This window comes from Parambassis ranga, chromosome 21, assembly GCF_900634625.1.
Source record: "Parambassis ranga chromosome 21, fParRan2.1, whole genome shotgun sequence".
In the NCBI taxonomy this organism is placed as follows: Eukaryota; Metazoa; Chordata; class Actinopteri; family Ambassidae; genus Parambassis; species Parambassis ranga.
Genome location: NC_041041.1, coordinates 18,899,226 through 18,919,928, shown reverse-complemented (window position 1 = coordinate 18,919,928; position 20,703 = coordinate 18,899,226). Strand labels below are relative to the sequence as shown.

Here is a 20,703-nt window from a genome sequence, read left to right as displayed (position 1 = left end):
GATAAAAAGGTGTATCACGATGTGTTAGCGTGTATGTGTGCCAATATACCACCAGAGTGTGGGATCGCTAAGACACAGATCCATGTTGATGTTTTAATGCATGTTGTTGGTTTGTGTGTGCAAAACAAAAGTACCGGAGACAAAGGATGATCAAACGAAGCAGAGAACAAACAGGGTGTTTTTCAAGTGAGAGACGGCCATCTATACTCCTATATAGTGATGTGGAAATGCACAGTGAAATCAGGTAAACAATATGTTTACATGTTTACTTTTGTTTTTGTGTAATTTTAGGTGTACCAGCTGTTTTTGTGGCAGTGTGGGCGATCGTCAGGGCGACGCTAGCAGATGCAAGGTGAGTAAAGTAAGTCAATTTACGCCTTATTGCCAGCGCAACCTCATGAAGGCAGTTAAAAGCTGTACAACCAGTGCCCGTAACCATGGAGACCACAGCTTGAAGTGACCAAGTAGTTTTGGTCTGTTTAATGAGCTTAAGAAGGGTCATGAAGGTGGATCTGGTCAGGAACGGGTTATGTTCAGAGTTAGAGCTACAGCAGGCTGAAATTAGTACTCACACTCAACCCTGACCTTGTGTGCATATGTGATGTGATTGAAGCGTTACCTTTATCTCAGGATTTAGAATAAGGAGGAGTAAAATCTTATACTTATAATTGAATGGGCATTGTTAAAAAGTGTTTGTTTGTGTTTGTGTGTTGCTATGGTGGTGGAGTGGTTAGCACCAGCAGCTCCCAGCCGAAAGGTTGAGTTGGCACGTTCTCCCCATGCCTCCAGCTTGCTCCCACATTCCAAAGACATGTATGTTAGAATAATGGCAGAGTCTAAATTGGACTGTTTCTCTGTCTCTCTATGTTAGACCTGCGATTGACTGACAATCTGTCCAAGGTGTACCCTGCTTTGTGCCCCCTTACAGCTTGGCTAGGCACCAGTCCCCTTGTGACCCTGTAATACAGGACAAAGCTGGTTCAGAAAATGGATGGATGGATGGATGGGTGTATGTATGTATGGATGGATGGATGGGTGGATGTACTTACAGATCTCTCATTTCCCAAAACAGTAAAAAAAAAACAAACAAAAAAAAAACAAACTGAGAAATATTTTAAAAAAAGGTCAAGATGTTTAAAGTATATGCTCAGAAAAAACAACATGAAAAGAAGCATAAAAACACAGTTTAGTTATGGTTTAATTACTGCTTAATTGTGATGACATTTGAATCATTGGTGAAATCCAATTAAACATGCGTGACTTATGAATCTGAATAAAGGTTGTCAGATGTTTTTAGTGTATAAAGCATACCATTTATGCATACCAAGCATAGCATTTGTGAAAAAGGAAAGCAGCGCCTGTGGTAGACAAAGGAAGGATGGATTCAAATAAATTGGAGTTTAGAATGCAAATGTCAGCTTTCACTTTGAAGCCTATTCTACATTTGAAGTCTTCTTCAGATCAGGGGCATTTTCTTACAGAACAGCTTTGTGACTCTCAAACTTAACTTTTAACTATCCTCTGTTTTTGTGTCAACTGCAGGTGCTGGGAGTTAAGTGCTGGTAACATTAAGTGGATCTACCAGGTTCCGATCTTGACAGCTATTGGGGTAAGAGTGTGAGTGAGTGAATGAATGCAGATCTGGGATTGGGGACAACAGTGGCGCAGTGGTATAGCAGGGTTGTCTAGTAACCGGAAGGTTGGTGGTTGGCGATCCCAACTCCTCCCTAGTCACTGTTGTGTGTTCTTGGGCAAGACACTTCACCCTAGCCTGTGGCGCGCCTTGCTAGTCATTGTATGACACTGCTTGGCTGCAGCCGTAACAAATTTCCCTCTGGGATTAATACAGTATCTAAAAAAAAAAAAAAAAAAAAAAAGATGTAGTATGACTGAACGGCGCTTGACATCTCAGATTGGAAGGCTGTAAACGTATATGCATGTCCTCTCCGTGACATGGATTAGAATATCCAAACACTACAGACATCTCAGCAACTTAACGTTTCTTTCTTTCACAGGTCCACCTTAAAATTCTGATTGAGTTGTATTACTATCCATTATCACAGCAGAAAGACATGATATCATTTTGAATTTTCAATAAGGGAAATTCTTGCAAACTGCAATTTGGGAAAATCAACTTAAGGAGCCTGTTGAGATAATAATAGAGTAGAATTGTAGATTTATTTACAGTGGCAGGAGAAAGTATGTGTGGAATTACCTGCGTTTCTGATTAATTAGTCATACAAGAAGACGCTGATTATCTTTGGAATCACGAGTGTAGACAAACATGATTTCCATAATAGTATGCATTTAATTCTGATGTGATTTTTTAGAAAAATCAACTTATTACAAGGATGGCACCGGTGAGAGGGATTTCCCACCACATCCTCACGAATAAACACATTTGGTTGATAATACAGCTGCCTGATATGACACATTATTATGTTTGTGCTAACATAGATGATCCCTTAAAAGCCCAAGGTAAGGAGGTAGGCTGGGGATGATATGCAACAGAAAGGACTTTCACTCAGATTCAACTGCTGTTTAGCTTTACCTAAAAGTGGAGTGATGTTTACCTAGTTTTTCTCCCACAGGTAAGTTTTGTTTTTAATCATGGCTAGACTAACCTACTTGTTTAGGTTTGGAATTAAAAGGCAACATTAAAAATAACAACGTAAAGCATCCCATCCCGTAGTCTCCATTTTCGGCTATCATCTGGATGAGTTCCCGCCCCCGAGCACATACAGACGCTGCCAGAGAAAAACACACACATGTTCTGTTTTCAAGGACTGAAATATCAAACGTTAATTTTCACGTTAATTTTTCTGGGTGAGGACAAGCTAGGAAGGCCACATACACACATTAGCGAGGAGCTGACATTTGCAGCTTCAAAGTTATTTAATTAGCCAATTCAAATTGAATCCTGACATAATACCTAGGATAATAATTAGGAATTAGGATTTTTAATGTTTTCTAAAGTCCAACTTGGATGTTCACAGTCATTTTTTTTCTGCCTCTACTAAGCTTTAGCTGGTGAAGAGCCAGACAAGCTGTACAGGCCCAGAGGGAGCAAGGTAGCCTTGACAATTCTTTCACCTTAGTGATCCTGGTAGTACACACCACACATGCTGCCTTTCCTACCAATGCTTTGGCCCACAAATTATTTTCAAGTGTTGTGAGGAGTTCAGGGACTTTAGTCCTGCCCTCACTTTTTTTTTTAGAAATCAACAGCTTCCATCATGAAGTCTACAACAGATGATGCGGTGATGGGGGAGAAAGGCTACAAGGTCCAGATTAGACATATCTTTTGATATCGTGTCTTTTTTTAAATTGCACTGTATTCACAACTTGCTCAAAATTAGGTACCCACTGCAGCGAGTCAGCATCGAGATGTAGCAGTTCAAATAATATTAACAGGGCACAATTGCTGCTACAATAACAGAGCCTCGGGGGCTTGGTTTTAATGATCTCAGACAGAATCAGCATACTTGCAAACTCAAGAGGCAGAACTACGAATTATTGAACAAGCTGAGTTTGATTTTCTTCCGTTCATCAGCTGGGAGAAATTATCCAGGCAGAGGACCTAAAATGGACATTTCTTCAACTTAAACATGCATATATATAAACTGCACATGTAGTGTAAAAATGTGCTGCTTTAAAACACCAATAAAACAAAAAAAAAAACTAAATCAAATGTATTCATTCTCTCACACTCAAATTGGCTCAATACTATGAAGCAACAACCTTTGCTTCCAAGGCAAATCATAACACAGTCTATTATTATCTACAGTGCACTGAACTGAGGAGTCTTTTTTCATTATGGACCCTGCTCTAAAACCACAAATTATGGATGAATAGAGAGTTTATGTGGTGTCTTGCTGTGAGGGTCACTTTTCAATAGCCTCGAAATAATGACCAAACTATTATTAGACATTTTCACTAGACTGATGTCGTCCGTCGTGCTCATCTGCTGTGTGAGTTAAGTAGCCACCAAGCTGCGACTGGAAAATCTCCTGCAGATTCTAATCAGAGGCCGCATTGATTTATCAGAGCTGCTGGCTGTAACACATCATCTCCTCGAGGACACCCAAACAGTGCAGACTTGCATATAATAAAACTTGTCTTACATCTTGACTTTAATTCTTAGAAAGGTACTTAGAAAAATCCGAAGGTTATTATTTTGATGTCTGTACATTGTAAAATGTAGCTTGGTGAGAAATTGCGGGCAAAGTGAACATCCATCCATCCATCGTCTGAACCCGGTTTGTCCTGTAGTGCAGGGTCACAGGGGGGCTGGAGCCTATACCAGCTATCTAGGGGTGAGAGGCGGGCTACACCCTGCAGGTTACCAGTCCATCACAGGGCAACACACAGACAAACAACCATTCACACTCATACTCACACCTACGGGCAATTTAGAGTCAGAAAATTGATCAGTCAGAATTGAACCAGTTCTAACCATTGCACCACTGTCCTGCCCCTAAGTGAACATACATTTGTAATGGGTGACTTTCAAAATAAATTGCTTCTGGATCTACTTTGCGCCAATGACAAATGACCCCATGGAGCACAGTAGTGTGGGAACAGTATCTCAACTTTATGCTATGAGTGAACCAGCGTAGGGTTTATCAATAACTAAAGGATATTTACGAGCAACTCACCCATCAAATTGTGTTCTATTTCTATCATTCTTGATATTTAGTGGCATAAACGTTTTCATTCTCACTGTACTTTCAAGACTTGTCATTGACTGTGACTTTATTTACGCTCAAAAAGGGAACACTAAAATAACACATCCTAGGTCTCAATGAATGAAATATTCCAGTTGAAAATCTTCATTCATTACATAGTGGAACACATTGAGAACAAAATAATGATAATGATCAATGTAAAAAAAATATTAACCCATGGAGATGTGTATTTGGGATGTAAAAACAAGCCCCACTTGTGGAAGTTGGGCCCTCATACCACCCTCATGAAGTCTGTTTCTGACAGTTTGAGCAGAAACATGCATATTAGTGGCCTGCTGTAGGTCATGTTGCAGGGCTCTGGCAGTGCTCCTCCTGCTCTAGGAGAAGGTAGCGGTCCTGCTCCCTCCACGTCTCCTGGTGTACTGGCCTGTCTCCTGGTGTCTCCTCCGTGCTCTGGACACTGTGCTGACAGACACAGCAAACCTTCTTGCCACAGCTCTCATTGATGCGCCATCCTGGATGAGCTGCACTACCTGAGCAGCTTGTGTGGGTTGTAGACACCGCCTCATGCTACCTCTAGGGCTGAGAGCACTGAAAAAATGCAAAAGTGATCAAACATCAGGCAGAAAGGATGAGAGCAGAGAAATGGTCTGTGGTCAGCACCTGCAGAACCTCTTTATAGGGCTGTCTTGATAACTGCCTCTCATTTCCACCTGTCGTCTGTTCCATTTGCACAACAGCAGCTGGAAGTGTGAAGTGTGACTGACTTGGAGTCAGTATTGTTTAAGTTTTCCCTTTAGTATTTACTTATTTTTGACACTCAAAACTGTGTTTGCTCACTTGTTAAATTAAATTATTAGACAATTAACTAATATAACACAACTTTATTCCTCAGCTTTATTGTAGACATGGATGGGCCACACTGCAACCTGACGGAGACATTGACTTTACATCACATTTAATTTAGGAGTCAAAATAATGTCTCTAATGGATTTAATCATTTATGGTTGTGCTGCATGCAATAAAAAAGAAAAAAGCCTTTTAAAAAATCAAGATGTGCTGTATTTACCCTTTGCCTTCAATAGCACTGGCAGTTTACGGCTCATTATCACATGGGTTATGTCAGGTAGGTTGTTCCGAACATCTCTCTTGAAGATAATTTGTCAGTTCTTCACACAGTTAATCTGCAGATTCAGACTTTTAGGTATTTTGTTTCTCTTTATATGAGGCAAGGCATTTTGTTTAATGTTTGCATTTTATTATTTTTGCATATTTAAGTCTGAGTCTACCATACACCAACATTTCTTGCTTGATTTTTGGGTATCAGAGAGAGGAAGTCAGGGTGAGAGCTGACACATTGTCTTTGTCTTTGTGACATATAGTTAGAGAAACATGTAAGTAATTTGCTCAAAGCAGTGATGCAGTGAGTCAACAGGGTGTACATGTATATATATGTCATCTGCATAATTATGGGAGCATACTTCAATGCCATTATTTGGCAATATGGAAGCCTATAAAGATTAAATAGGGGCCCGAGATGGACCCCGGTAGAACCCCACATGTCATGGTCATGTGGTCTGGTATACAGTTACTGACTGAAATACAGTGATAAGTCTTGAACCATTTAAGGGAAAGTTAAGAGATTCTGCAGCACCTCTCAGCTCCACCTAGGTTAAGACAGATACTTTGCCTGAGTTAAGATGAATATCATTTGTTGAGTGATGCTTTTTTGATTATGTTTTTTTCTACAATCACTATAGACATTTAATATTAACATTAAAATAATGGTTTGAGAGGATGAAGAGCTCATGATGATTTACCAAATGCAGGACTGATACACAGCAGCAGGGTGTTTCAGTTCAGCTCTGGAGTAAAGTAAAGGAAACATTCAGACACACGCACAGGCAATTAAGGTGGATTAATATTGCTCTAAATAACATGGCAGTACACCTGTCACATGCTGTTATATTTAAGGATATTAGAAGAGACGTTTCATTTCGGTGTGTCAAGTGCACGATTTGATTTTATTTATAAAGATGTGGTTCTTCCACACGAAAGGTGGCATTAATATTCCTCCGTGACTTATGTAAGAGAGATACCGCGGTACACTGTTTGTGGATTCGAAGCATTCCATTTCATCCTACAAATTCACATCTTTCCGAGTTTGCAGTTGAATTTTCAAGTGAGGCATTTCCTTCCTTGTCAGAAACTGACACAAGTGTTTATTTATTTATGATAAGGAATGGGACTACAGACAAGTCGGGATTTAGAAAAAAAACACAGCACTGTGTGTCTTGGCATGTTGTATGTACATTCTGAGCACATTCAGGCTCATCCGAGTGTGGGACTTAAAAAGAGGTCTTTGGCTGAAGGAAACATAACCCTCTTTTTTTTGTTCCTTCCAGATTACTGGAAGTCTCATTATATCCTCAAAGGAGTAATTCCAGAAACTGGCAAAAAGCACAATTTTTTCACTTAAGGGCATTTTAAACGCATTTATATTCCCTTTTAAACAATGTTGCTGCAGAATTGATATGCATTTATTGTCATTTCATCTTTCTTAAAGATGCATGCTTCGAATACTCTGAATACTAATGTTTGTAATGAAAAGTGTTTCTTAGAAATGCACATCATTGATATGTTGAAGGGCAGTGTGATTCTGATTTACAATCCTGTAGAATACATGTGTGATTATCTGAGGTTATTGTGTTTCCAAGAGCATTTCTACATGATTTCCTATACTGATGATTCTTTATCTGTTTGATTGAAGTGTCCTACATACTGTACAATGTGATGAGTTTTCCTTCTCTTTCCTTCTTTTGTTTCAGCTCAACTTTATTTTGTTTGTCAACATCGTGCGGGTTCTGGCCACTAAAATTCGAGAGACGAATGCAGGGAGATATGACACCAGGAAGCAGTACAGGTTTGTAGTAAAACTGACCAGCTGTGATCTTTAACAGCAGTCAAGTTTGTCAGAATCTGTCAAAATCTCTACAGCACCTTTAGCACATGTTTTTTATTTGATTTTTTTTTATAATAGCCTATTATGCATTTTAGTTATGGATATTGATCTGCCATTCACTCAATCTAAACTGTCAGGCATATTATGTATAACACTGTTAATATGAATATCTAAATATCTAAATATAACATTCACAATTGGATTTAAAGTCATGTGTCGTCAGTATAAAATATGGTAAAATATCTTATTACATCACAGTATTTGGCTTAATAAAAACATAAATAGGACAAAAGGGACCCACAATGGACCCCTGTGGAACTCCACATGTCATTTGGTCAGATACACAGTTGACAGTAGGATTTAAAGCCCTAATATTGCATTCTCCACTGTTACAACAGTGTCTCTTTCATGCAGCAAAGAGACACTTTTGGAATGAGAGTGAGAAATGAGAAATTTTGTTTGAGTTTTAGGAGCAAACAGATACAGTACACAAATCAACACAGCTTGCAAAACTAAGATTAGAGGAAATGCCAAATACATCAACAGATGTTTGCATATGTGCAAATATATGCAAGGTCAGCAAATGTCAAACAGATAAAAGAGGGAGACTAGACTAGAGTACATGTCAGGAATATCAGTTAATCAGTGGGTCATAATGCTGCATATGTAATTCCATAAAACACTTTTCACTGTGTTGGAAGTGTTTCAGTCAAGTAGAGTACATTAAGTTCACAATACATACACACAAACAGATCCAATTTCTACTTAACCTTAGCTCTTAGTCTCATTTAAGTAAGTCCCTATGTTTTCATTATATAGCCCAATATTTGTCCCCACTACTGGAAGTGATACATGTACACACCCACACACTTCATCCTGCGAATGAGCGAACACATTCACCTTCCACATCCATCAAATTCTTACACCATCTCTTGTCTTAAAGGCAGGGTAGGACATTTTGAAAACTCAGCGAAAGTCCACAAGATTTTGAAAGTAAACAAACGCCCCTTTCTTAAGATAAGATAAGATAAGATGAGCTCACCCCAAAGCCACGCCTCCCAATCACATGGACGCGCATTACCTGAAGACGAGCTGCAGTCTGTGACTTCGGCCATCATGCACGTACCTCTCTAGTGTGCACAGAGCAGGATGAGAGTGACAACCAGCCAATACTCCACGCAGGGTCGTCTCGGAGGATTGGCTAATGTTTTTAGCATTTTATAGCTTCCACAGATGATTCGTTTTAATGTGAAACTGCTAAACTAAGTGGTTGCTATCGGATTGTAAAGAGAAGTTACACTACACTACACTAATTTAACAAAAAGTGCATCAGAATGAAATCTCCTACCCTACCTTTAAAGTAAGTCCCCCTAATGTAACCTGGCCTGTGTCCCCACACACACACAGACCCACATTTGCCACATCTGCAATTATCACTATTATGTTCCCCTGCTGGTGCCGGCTTCATTGTGTCAGATAAAAACATTATAATTATAGTGCACTATCCAAGATGAGTACAGTTTTTAAATGCCGCAGCCGAGGTTGTTTTGTGTAGATGAGCAGACAATTTGTCTGGAAAAATGATAGTGATTGGGTGCACTACGCTTGAAGCCAAACAGCATGTATCATACATATGAAAGAGACAGGAAGCATGTGAGTGAAAATAACTGTTGGCACAAGCAAGTGCGGAAAATCTGTGACAGCCAAGATGGCTTTTATCACATTGCTGGTCAAACCTGGTAAATACGAGAATATTACACACATAAAGCTACTGAAGCTAAATCTGATTACAGACTTTGTGACCACAGCAAAAAAAAAAAAAAACAACAACAAAGGATATCAATTAAACTGAAAACAAAGTGCAACAAAATCGAAGAACAAACAGACGACAAGTGGAACACAGATGAGCTGACAGCTCACAGAGGTGAGGGCAGGACTGTAAATGAAGGCAACTACTCAGACAAACAAGCCACAGGTGGAACTAATGATGCTCCAGCAATAAGGAGGGCAGGACGAGAAACAAGGACAGGAAGTTAAATAAACAGCAACACTGAGGGTAAATAATACTTTCAAAATAAAACAGGAAACATAATTACATATAGATTTAATACAGAATGTTTCTTTTTATTTGATCATGTCTTCATACACATGTGTTCTAAATGGTAAATGGTCTGTAATTTTATAGCGCTTTTCTACCTACTCAGGTACTCAAAGCACTACTTCACATTTACCTTTCAAGCACACACATTCACACATCAGTGGTGCAACCACTGGGAGCAACTAAGAGTTAAGTGTCTTGCCCAAGGACACATTAGCCTTCAGCCATTGTAGGAGATCAAACTACCGACCTTCCAGTTGGTGGACAACCACTCTACCTTGTAATGTTGTGATCAGGCACAACATTACAACATCACATTTGTAGCTCATTTCATGTCACAAGCACAGACTCATTGGGCTTTAAATATGAAAAGCATATATATATATATATATATATATATATATATATATATATATGTGTGTGTGTGTGTGTGTGCGTGTGTGTGTGTAAACAACAATTACTATTTCCATCAACACTATCACTGTCATCTCCTAATCTACTCAAAAGATTTTCTTCAGAAAAAAAACCTGATATGCCTTTGTGTACATAAATGAATATTGTGGCTAAAGGCACTGGAAAAATAGGCTAAACATAAACATACTATTTAATTTAGCACCTTTGACTGTTAATTAGTAGTAAATTCAAACCACATAGCCTTTTTTTTAAAGTTGGAACTAAGAAAGATTAAACATGAAGCAGAGCTGCATTCAATTTTAAACAGCTAAAAGGTCATTTAGCTGTGCTGCATATCAATATAACAAACCCAGTTGTTGTTGAACATTCAAGTTGACTGCAAGTTTGATTGCATTAAATTACCATTTTTACCTTATTTCAGATTAGCAGAAGGGTGACGAGAACAGAGATCACCTTTTAACCTCGCATTTGTCAGGAAATGGTGTCTCTTTCAGGTCTATGCTGAAGATTGGTATCGCCATGGATACATATCCTGTAGAATAGCTTCGCTTTTCTTTAGCATCAGCATATATGCTGAATCCACTGTAGCGATATTTTGTTTATAATTAACTGATAAGCATTAAAGTCACAAGCATGAGGTAATTCGGACTATTGCACCATTTTGTCAGAGAGAATACAGTTAGGAGGAATTGTCAGGGAGAATACAGATTAGTTCCTTCTCCCAGCTGGAGGACTTCTCTCTCTCCTTGTTTTCTTTACAATGAGCTTTAAATCCGTCTTATGTATCAGACTGGCTTTACCTTTCCACACTGCTCCTGTGAGGATCATGGTAACACCTTCACAAAGAAGGCTTTTTTCAAATTTGTTATTAGTATTTCTTTCTTACCTTTAAAGGTTTGAACATTGCACGAACACCAAACTTTAGCCATATCTGACATTTTTTTCAATGTTGCAAAACAAAAGAGGTACAATCCACATGGTCTTCATGTTTTAGGAGGGGCTCTGTGCATTTTTATTCTAGGAGGACTGTATAGGTTTTTTGTGTGTGGTACAATTTGTACTTTACATAAGAGATTACATTACATCATACAGGACATATAATGTAAAATTATTTGAAACCACATTTAACATGGGTTTATGTGTCTCCACAGGAAACTGGCAAAGTCCACCCTTGTGCTGGTCCTGGTATTTGGCATTCACTACATTATTTTTGTTGGGATGCCTCACACAGTTCATGGTCCAAGCTGGGAGATTCGCATGTATTGTGAGCTGTTCTTCAACTCATTTCAGGTACCGTCTGCCTTCTTTTTTCGATGTGAACATGATTCATGTTGGGACACGGCACAAAATACACTGTTGCACCAACAATCTCTCCTTCACTGAGGGTATTTTCTCAACTGTGCATGCCAAGTAACCAATTCTTGGTGCCAAGAACGGGCACCATCCAGAATGGTGTAATCCTTCCCGACTCGGAGCAGGTTCTGTTCCATTGTATAAACCACACAACATTCTATTGGTTCAATTCTGTAATATTAAGCAAACACAACCACACAAATGTTATGTACTTAAGTCCACATGAAACATTTTTAATTCATGTTTTGAATGACTGAGAATAAAGAATTAGAAACAGTTCCCATAGAAATGTAATCAAAACCTTGAAAGCACATCATCTTTATTGTTAATTTGAAATGGCAGGGCATTCTTCTCCTGGCATTCAATGCCCTACAAAAACAGACAATTATGTCTGTTATTCTTGTTGTGGTGTTCTAGGAAATTAGTTTAATTTTAATATATATATATATTCCTCTGGTGACCTCTCCAGGGTGTAGCCTGCCTCTTGTTGCAGCTGTGTCACAATAGATGGGACACATTCAACAAGCAGGACACCACTAAGATTCTATCATGAAGAAGATAGAAGTCTATCATGGCAGGGCAATAAATGGTATTCATTTCATCATTCATCCATTTATTTTCTTGACCTGCTTTTTGCTGTACTGCAGGGTCACAAGGGGTGCTGGAACCTCTCTCAGCTTGTCAGTGTGTTTTTTTTTAATCCATTTAATCCATTGATAACAAACAAGTGATCTTTTTTGCCCTATACTCTCCTACTTCTATTATCCTAAGATTAACATTTTACGTGTTAATTTCAGTGAGTGGAACGAACAACAATTATCTTCTCTAAATGACTCTGCCTGACTGCCAGTATCAAGACTGCACTTCTTGATAATGAGGTTGATTCAGTGTTATAATTTCTCTCTGTCTAAATTGAAAAGAGCTTTTCTTACTATGTGTAAGAGTGGAATTAACCTTTCCCGTGTAATAACTTAAATCGTACATAATCAGGGTTTATTGTGAGCTTCACATGCTTAGTAAACAATTGTGCTGATTACATACTGTGCAGAGTAACTGTGAGTTAAAGCTTAAACCCTGACACAATGAATAAATGAGGAAATGAGGGTCCAAATTAAAATGGATCTAATTATAGTGCAGATAATAATTTATTATTAAATAAATTAATTATCAAAAGTTATTTTTATAACTGATTATTAGACTGCAGACTTTTTTTAGCCTTCTAGTCTGTAATATTATTTTGATATTTTTAATTATGATGTGGTAGCAACAGAAGCTAGAAGCTCAGGTCATACAGCTATGCTCAAAGGATTATTTTTGACATTTTCTTCAATATAAAACTTTCCCTGTATGCATTTCATTGTGTTACTGGACCCAAAAGCCAGGACTGAAAAAAATAGTTAGATGGAATAACAAGATTTACAAACGAGCAACTAAAGCTGCAGGCAGAGTGTGCCAGGCAGGTCGATCCCAAAAATCTGAACAAAATCCAAAGTTGTTAATGAGCCTGGCAGGCTCTGGGTTGAGGCAGAGGTGAGAAGGAGATGCTAATTGCTAACATGAGGCTAAAAAAAAGCAGTAAGTCTTGCAACAAGTGGCTGAAGAAGCTAAACTTCCAGTTAAAACCTCTGAGTTTGGACCTAAAAGTGATGCTCTGTATTTTCTCCTTATATTAATGCATGTCAGGCTATAGCTGAACTATAGCTGTGGAGTTAGCCTGCAGCTAACTGAAAAATGGACCCATGTTGCTTGTTATATCTGAGCCAGCAAAGAAACCAAAGAGGAGGTAAAAATTCATTTTAACTAATTTTATTTTTAATTTTAATACACAAATCAGACAACTCAGCCAGAATAGGAGGCTGCACACCTGCAGTTTGCAATGACAATTTCACCATAACAATTCCACAGACATAAAACTCACATGATCCAACATGACTTTGGAAGAAAAAACAAATATGTAAGGCAATCATCAGTGCTGACAACAACAACAACAACAACAACAACAACAACAACAAAAACAGCCACAACAACAACAACAGCAACAACAACAACAACAACAGCAACAACAACAGAATACAGGTGAAATCCTTAACGTGGTGTGTTGAGCATGAGCACTGATATAATCTTAACACCATAGAAGGATATTTGGACAAACACACTAAATTGCTGATGTACAGTACATATGAAAATGGCTGTTAAAGCACTAACAAGTGGAGATAATCTCGGATGCAGCCACAGATATTGAGACACATAAACGAGGAAAATGAGTTTAATGACTGCCATCATTATTCATGATGAATGTATCCACTGCCTGTCAGTTTATTTGATTCCTTATAACATACAGAACAATCCAACTCTAATGACATGAGGCACAGGAACATCAGCAGACGCTGATTAAAGTTCAATTTCAAAATCTTTGAATTAAATGAACTGGATGAAGATGAAAGATGTTCGGCCATCTTCAAATGCTGTCCGTATGCATTAAGGTAAGCAAAATGAGGTCGGCTCTGTCTCAGCAGTAGGTCACGCACAAAGATAAGCCAAGATCTTTGTAGAGTCATGTTTAGTGAAAATGAGTCATATTCAAGATGGGATGTATCATCTACATGAAACCTTGGTGAAAACAAAAAGTGACACAAACAGGAAGCAGCATGAATCATATCGATATTAGGTTTACTTTGTAGGCACAAACTCTTACAGACTAAATAATATGATGGCATTGTAGAACAGTCTGTCAGTTTGTTGTGTAAGGATGACCCACTCATAATTATCCACAGCAAATACCCAAATTTATTCCACAGATGGAGTCTGCAAAATTCCCACTAATATCTGATGGCTGCTGCTCTTAAGATGGCCAAGAGGCATTGTATTTATTATTTTTTCCTCGAGCTATTAAAATCACATCGCACCACAATACACAACAGGCTCAACTGCAGCAGGAACATGTGACAGAGTACGCCTGCTGAGAATGGCCTTAAACCATGAATCTGGACGGCCAAATATGTTTCTGTGGTTTCCTGCCAGAGCTGAAATCAAAGAAGCACGGTTTGTACTAAACCCTTACAAAGCCAACACTGACAGTGTGCTGTGTATTTTGTGACACTGATATATCTGTTTAACACCCTCTAAGCAGAGACAGATCTTTCTTAGACTTTCATTAATAAAGTGGAGTGGGGCTTAGAACTTTAAATGAACTCTGTAATAAAAAGAGTGATGTACTCTCTCTTCCTCCTTTTTTGACCTTCACAATAAAAGCATTGAGCACCCCCTGCATGACATGAAATTCAGGGACAGATTTACTACAACATGGTGTTGACTATTACTCCAGTATGTTAGTCAACCACTTAAAGAACACACACTTGAACCTTTCTGTATATCTAACTTTTCACTAAAGGTTCCCGTTGATTTCAGCTCTTACAATACAATTAAGATTAGAGTAAATGCAGGGCAGGGACACTGAAGAACTTGTTCCTCATACACTTCCTCACAATTTTGCAGTAGTCATAGGTTCCAAGCTAGAGTTGAAGTCAAGAGTAAAGAATAAGGTACAGCTAAGGTGAACAAGCCCCTACCAATTTCTAGCAACCACTAACAGTTTTGACCAAAACGATCCATACACGCAACTTCAAGGAGAGCTGGATGCAGTTATGCACGTGGTTTTATTAATTGGACTTCTTATAATAAATATTTTAAGAAAATCGTCAAGGTTACAGATAATGTAAGTGCTCTTCCTGTTGTATTAGACAGCCAGTCCATCTCTAAAGACAGAGAAAGAGACAGTATTGAGTGCAAGTACACAGTACAACAATGAGCTATGTTGCTAATTGACAAGATCAATCAAGGTGTGACAGATAATGACACTGTGTAGTTTTCACCTCCAAATCCATAATTATATGGATGAGTGATGGTGATGGTGATGGTGAGTCAGTGATGGTGAAACTCTCAGAGGAATGAAGAACATTAGAGAAACCAAACTGCAGGAGAGCCAAATAACTCAGGTTAGGACAGAGCAGTCAATTCATATCTCAAACACAAGGGAGACACTCTGAGGACAACCAAGTACACACAGGTGGGAAAAACCTTTCAACACCTACACCTCCAAATAAGGGGATTTGAGCTCAGACAACTTTCAACCACATGTTTTCTCCCCAGTAAATTTAACCACAACTCACAGCTGTCTCATGACAACAATGGATCGTTAGTTTACTTTCACCACCTTTATTTCCTGACAACCCTATTGCACAAAGTTTTTGTGTGGTCCAGAACTGTCATATGTCCTACACTTTCAAAATGAAACCAACACTATCTTAAAGTCTGTCAAAGGAGATATCAGAGTGTGTAGCACTGTTACCAGCAGATAAAAATAAACAACTCAACTTCGAGTCACAGGCAGGTAAGGTCAAATACTGAAAGCATTTAGTAAACAAAAAGGCAGGGCTGTCAAGGTGCCAGGCTGAGGCGCAGTCAAAAACACACAACAAAGTCTTTAACCAGGAGCTGGCACGGCCACAAAGACTGTAAACAAGGAGGAGACGCATAATCAGACACAGGTGAAACCACTTAGTGATCGCACAGGCGGGAAAAGTGTGGGTGAAGACATTTTTAGCGAGACAAAAGATTTTACAAAACATAAGAGGAAATAAACAGGCTAAAAACAAGGGTGGTAGGTGTACAAGGATGTTCTTACATTCCTCACAGAACACTCTCCTCCTCAGTGTGTCAGTGAACGTCACATCTCTTCCCCTCAGTATTCCAGTATGTTAGTCATTTCTAACATGGCTTTCAGAAACATATTAAAGCGTTTAATTTGGTGTCAACTGGTTGCCTCTTATTTTTTTATTGCTTGTCATAGTTTGTACCCTGTTTTTGTGTTGTGCCACTTTACCAGATATGCTATCATGTCTGCTGATCTACTGTATTCTACCATTTATATGAATAAAGCTTGTGTCGCCACTTACAGGCAATTTTGGAGGTGCTGATGTGTGACAGTGAGATTTTATCAGACAGAAACTGGCAGTTTACTTTGTGTCACTGGGCTAATCTTTGAAGACCACAAGACTCCCTGTTGAAATATAGAGAATACTAAAGAGGTTCAGGATTTGACCAATAAACTATTTTTTCCACACCATTTGGCATAATAAGCTTGATAAATCAGGCTACAGTTAGACTGCCAAACTCAATTCAGATGTCTTTAGGTCTGTATGGACACAAAAATCTGATCATAAATCTTAATTTTTGAATCAGACTTGGGTCACTTAATCAGATATACTGGTCATTTATCAGATATTATATACAATAAAATGTATTTAACCTCAATGTTCTGAAGAGACTTTTTGTACAGGTAAAGTAGCTGAGGTGGGCGGGCCCTTGCAGAAGCAGGAAGTGAGTTAGCACCCACCTGTCAGGCAAAGTGGCCATGCCATTAATTAAGCAAAATTTGAATTTTACCAAGTGTGTACGGTACAGTTGGCAACAGGGAAGAACTATGGCTGTGAAGATGTTTATTTTTCCTGGAAAGCTGTATAGTTGCTCACATGCTCTGAGACAGCTCCGCATGAAGAAACTGCATTTTTTGACTCCTTCCACTTTTTTCCCCCCGGAGGTTGCATATACTCATGTGTGCTGTTTCAAAACGACGTTCACATTAAAGTCTGATGAAATGTGGCTTGCAGTGTGAACACAGCCTCAGGGACGTGCAGCAGCCTTTAGGCAGCTGTGCTCATTAGCCAGCCATGGCAACATGTGCTTTCACTGCTGTGTGTGCAACTAATGATATCAGATTCTTAAAAAAAAAAAAAAGTTAGAATCTGGGAGAACTGAAATACAGAAAGTATTCTTTGGCTTAAATGATTGATAGATTAAACTTCCACCTATCTTTCTAGGATACAATGTGCTGATCTAAGCTTTTTTGGAGATTGAACATCAAACTGTCTCTCTCTCACACACACACACACATATCTTCCCATAATCCATCTCTTTCACGATAACACTCAGTGTCTCACTTTCTGTGGTGGTGTGAAGCTGGAACACAGGGTGAATCAGGTCAGAATAGAGATTTTTTTTTATTAGACAAGCACCATTAGAAAGCAGGTGATAACAGCTGGATGCCAGAAGTACCCTTATAATCTATATTTATAGAGCTATTGTTTGTATTGTACATTAGAAATGATTATATTCTGAGGTCTGAGTTTACACAATCTCTTCTTTTCAGGGCTTCTTTGTGTCCATTATCTACTGCTACTGCAACGGAGAGGTGAGTGACATTCATCGAGACACTGAAGCAAAGAGAAATGAGCAGACAGGATCATTTAACTCAACATTTCTTTCAAATGAAAGTACATTAATTGCTGCAATGCTACTTCCTCTGTTATCTCTCTATACTCTGCCCTCTCAATTCCCAGTCAGAACTTTTACTTTTAAGCCTGTTATCTTAACTAGAACTTCTTTCTTCTTTTCTCACTTTTCTTTTATCCTCCAAGACCTTTTCACTCCACATTTTTTTCAATTAGCACAAAACCATGTAATCTAAAAAGGGTCTCAGCCAACACTTAGAATTAATACCCTATTTTGCAGCTCTGTGAAGCTTTAAAAGCAGCAATGCACCATATTTCCCATTCAGCCCACACGATATGTGTGTGTGTGTAGCTGACTCTATTTTCCAGCAGCCTGCCAAAAGAAACCCGTAGGCAGCTGTATACAACAAGCAAGCTATGGAAAATGTATGTCTTTTTTTATTTTCCCGTTTTGAATCATGACAAACAGAACGCGTTAGAGCGGTTTCAAAAAAGAATATTGCAGCTCATACTAACTGGAAAAATTATGGATAGATAGAGGTGTTTTTTTGTAAATTAAGGGTTGGAGTCTCCACAGTAACCAATAAAATGGAGAAAAAAATACATATACAATTTACAAACCTTCTGTAATGAGTGTTTAAAGAGTGTTTGATCATCAGCCAAGTTCTAATTTCCAGTTCATCTAAATATGGGCAACATGCTGTAGCGTAAACACCTGGATGGGCAAAATATCTTTAGTGTTAAACATAACAGACCCACAATGCTGTGACTCCAGCCAGACCATGACAGGCACTTCAAAAGTGATTTTTTTTGTGGCTGGCCCAGGGAAAGGGTTGACGGGCATCATGATAAAATCAGGTGAGGTTCCATATGCACTGTGCACAAATAAAAAATAGAAACACAGAGAAACAGAGCTTTTAGCATTAAGGAAAGCTTTGAAAGCTTTGGCCTTTTTACTGCTACTACCGCACCTCTGGTATGGGAGACTGCAGGAGTGCTGATTATAGATGATCAATGGATTATGGATCGACCCGTTTCCTTAATGGCGAACCATTACTAGATGCTAACAGCTGGTAAATTGGACGGATTGTAATTTAAACAAAACAGGAAAGTGGGCAATCTTTTTTGCTGGTTGTTCACTCTAAATGAATCTGTTAGGATTCTGTGGTTCTTGGTATGTTTTCTGTTTGGTTTTCATTCCTGCCCTGAATCTGTGATCTGTGTGTCTGCAGTTGTGTCTTGTGTTTCCTGTTTTATTTTGAAGGTCCATGTTTCCCCTTGTGTTCCTGTGTGTTTTACTTCCTTGTGTTTCCCGCCTTAAGGATTGCTTGCCCCGCCCTAATGTGTCTCACCTGTGTCTTGTTACCATTCTGTATTTAAGTCCTGTGCTCCCCTTTGTTCTTGTTAGTCTGTCCGTTTATCCATGGCGTGTTCGTGTGTGTGTTCTCATCCTCCCTTTTGGATCTCTGTTAGGTTTGGTTTGTTTCATACTGGTTTGCTCTTGGTGAGTTAGTTCGTTGTTTTTTACTCCTTTGATTTGTACTTTGTGTTCTGGGATTTTATGTTTTTGACCTCTTTTGGCTTTATTAAAAGCTCCCTTTTAGTTCACCTCAGCCTCAGTGTCTGCATTTGGGTCCAAACTCCCCCCATAACATAACAGTGACCTCCCTTGTGTCACTTTTAGCTTTGTAGTTAGTGTCAAAGCTGTTACTGCTCGTTACCTAATAGCAGCTGCTGTTGGACTTCCACACAATCAATGCATAAGTGCAGAATTAAGAGTGACCGGTCAGTAACATTTCAGATAATAACTTGTTTCATTACGCAGCCGCCTGCCCGTGCTTACTTCGTGTACACTCCTCCATGTGTTTCTTACACATTTGATGATTACAGCCTGTGTCCTTCAACTTTCTGCAGGTCCAGACAGAGATAAAGAAAACCTGGACACGCTGGAACCTGGCGTTTGAGTGGGAGGGTCCGGTGGTCTGTGGTCGCTACCGTTATGGTTCTGTGGTAGTTGGCCTCAACAACACTAGCACCAGCAGCCAGTCCCACCTGGCTGGTGGTGGGCTTTCCACACGATCCACGACTCTGGTTTCCAGTCGCGTGTATCGGAGTACATGTCCCCCCATCATCAGCATGCACGCCACCCTCCCTGGGTATGTCATCAGTAACTCAGATCCATCAATACCAGAAGAGCCTGAGGACAGTGGCCCAAAGCGGGTGGACGATATCTCATTGAAGGAAAATCTACCGGTTCTAAATACAAGTGCAACAGCTGAGGATGAGGAGGAAACACTGTAGCAGTCATCTATAGTGTCAAGGGGGCAGAAACAAACTTTTTACAGTCCAGTGGGATTTAAATTAAAAAAAGAGGCAAAGCCAGATTTAACGGGCTGAACAGAAAATGGAAAAAATGTGATGATCCCCATCAGAACAAACTGAGGACAATTCCTGTAAACTGTGAAGAAGATGTAAAGTTGAATGTCAGTTTCATTCCCGCCAAGGTCTTGATACTGCCATTGGCAAGACCCTTTTATGTTGTGCCAGGTAGAGTCATCACAGACCCTCTTGCTGTATATGACAGATTATGGCCTTCAGAAGCTGTCAGATATGTCACATAAAGGACTTCATTCTCAGGGAGGGCAAGATCACAGTGTCCTCTTCAGCCCCTGGAGGCCACCAGGTAGCCTTGATTTAAAAGACAACAGCAGTGCATGGTTTTTCTGTCTTTCTTTTTCTTTTTTTTTGAACATTTACTCAAGCATTTCCATAAACTGTACATTTCCTCTTTAACTGTAAATAAGAAAAGCACCTCCATTATTGCTGAGGTTATTGATACAGCAGAAATAAGCTTAAAAATATGTGGGTTGTAAGAAAACAGTGACAGCAGCAGCAAGA

General features: G+C 39.1%; 1 protein-coding gene across 1 annotated transcript in view; it reads left to right on the top strand.

Annotated features, from left to right (window-relative positions):
* The window catches only part of pth2ra (parathyroid hormone 2 receptor a), a 43,999-nt gene extending 23,893 nt beyond the window's left edge, over positions 1-20,106 (top strand). Inside the window, exons 8-13 of the mRNA XM_028433675.1 lie at positions 292-352; positions 1,543-1,609; positions 7,517-7,611; positions 11,314-11,452; positions 17,724-17,765; positions 19,720-20,106. Coding sequence (XP_028289476.1) covers positions 292-352; positions 1,543-1,609; positions 7,517-7,611; positions 11,314-11,452; positions 17,724-17,765; positions 19,720-20,106 — 791 coding nt within the window. The remainder of the gene's footprint in view (positions 1-291; positions 353-1,542; positions 1,610-7,516; positions 7,612-11,313; positions 11,453-17,723; positions 17,766-19,719) is intronic.
* The last annotated feature ends 597 nt before the right edge of the window (positions 20,107-20,703 follow it).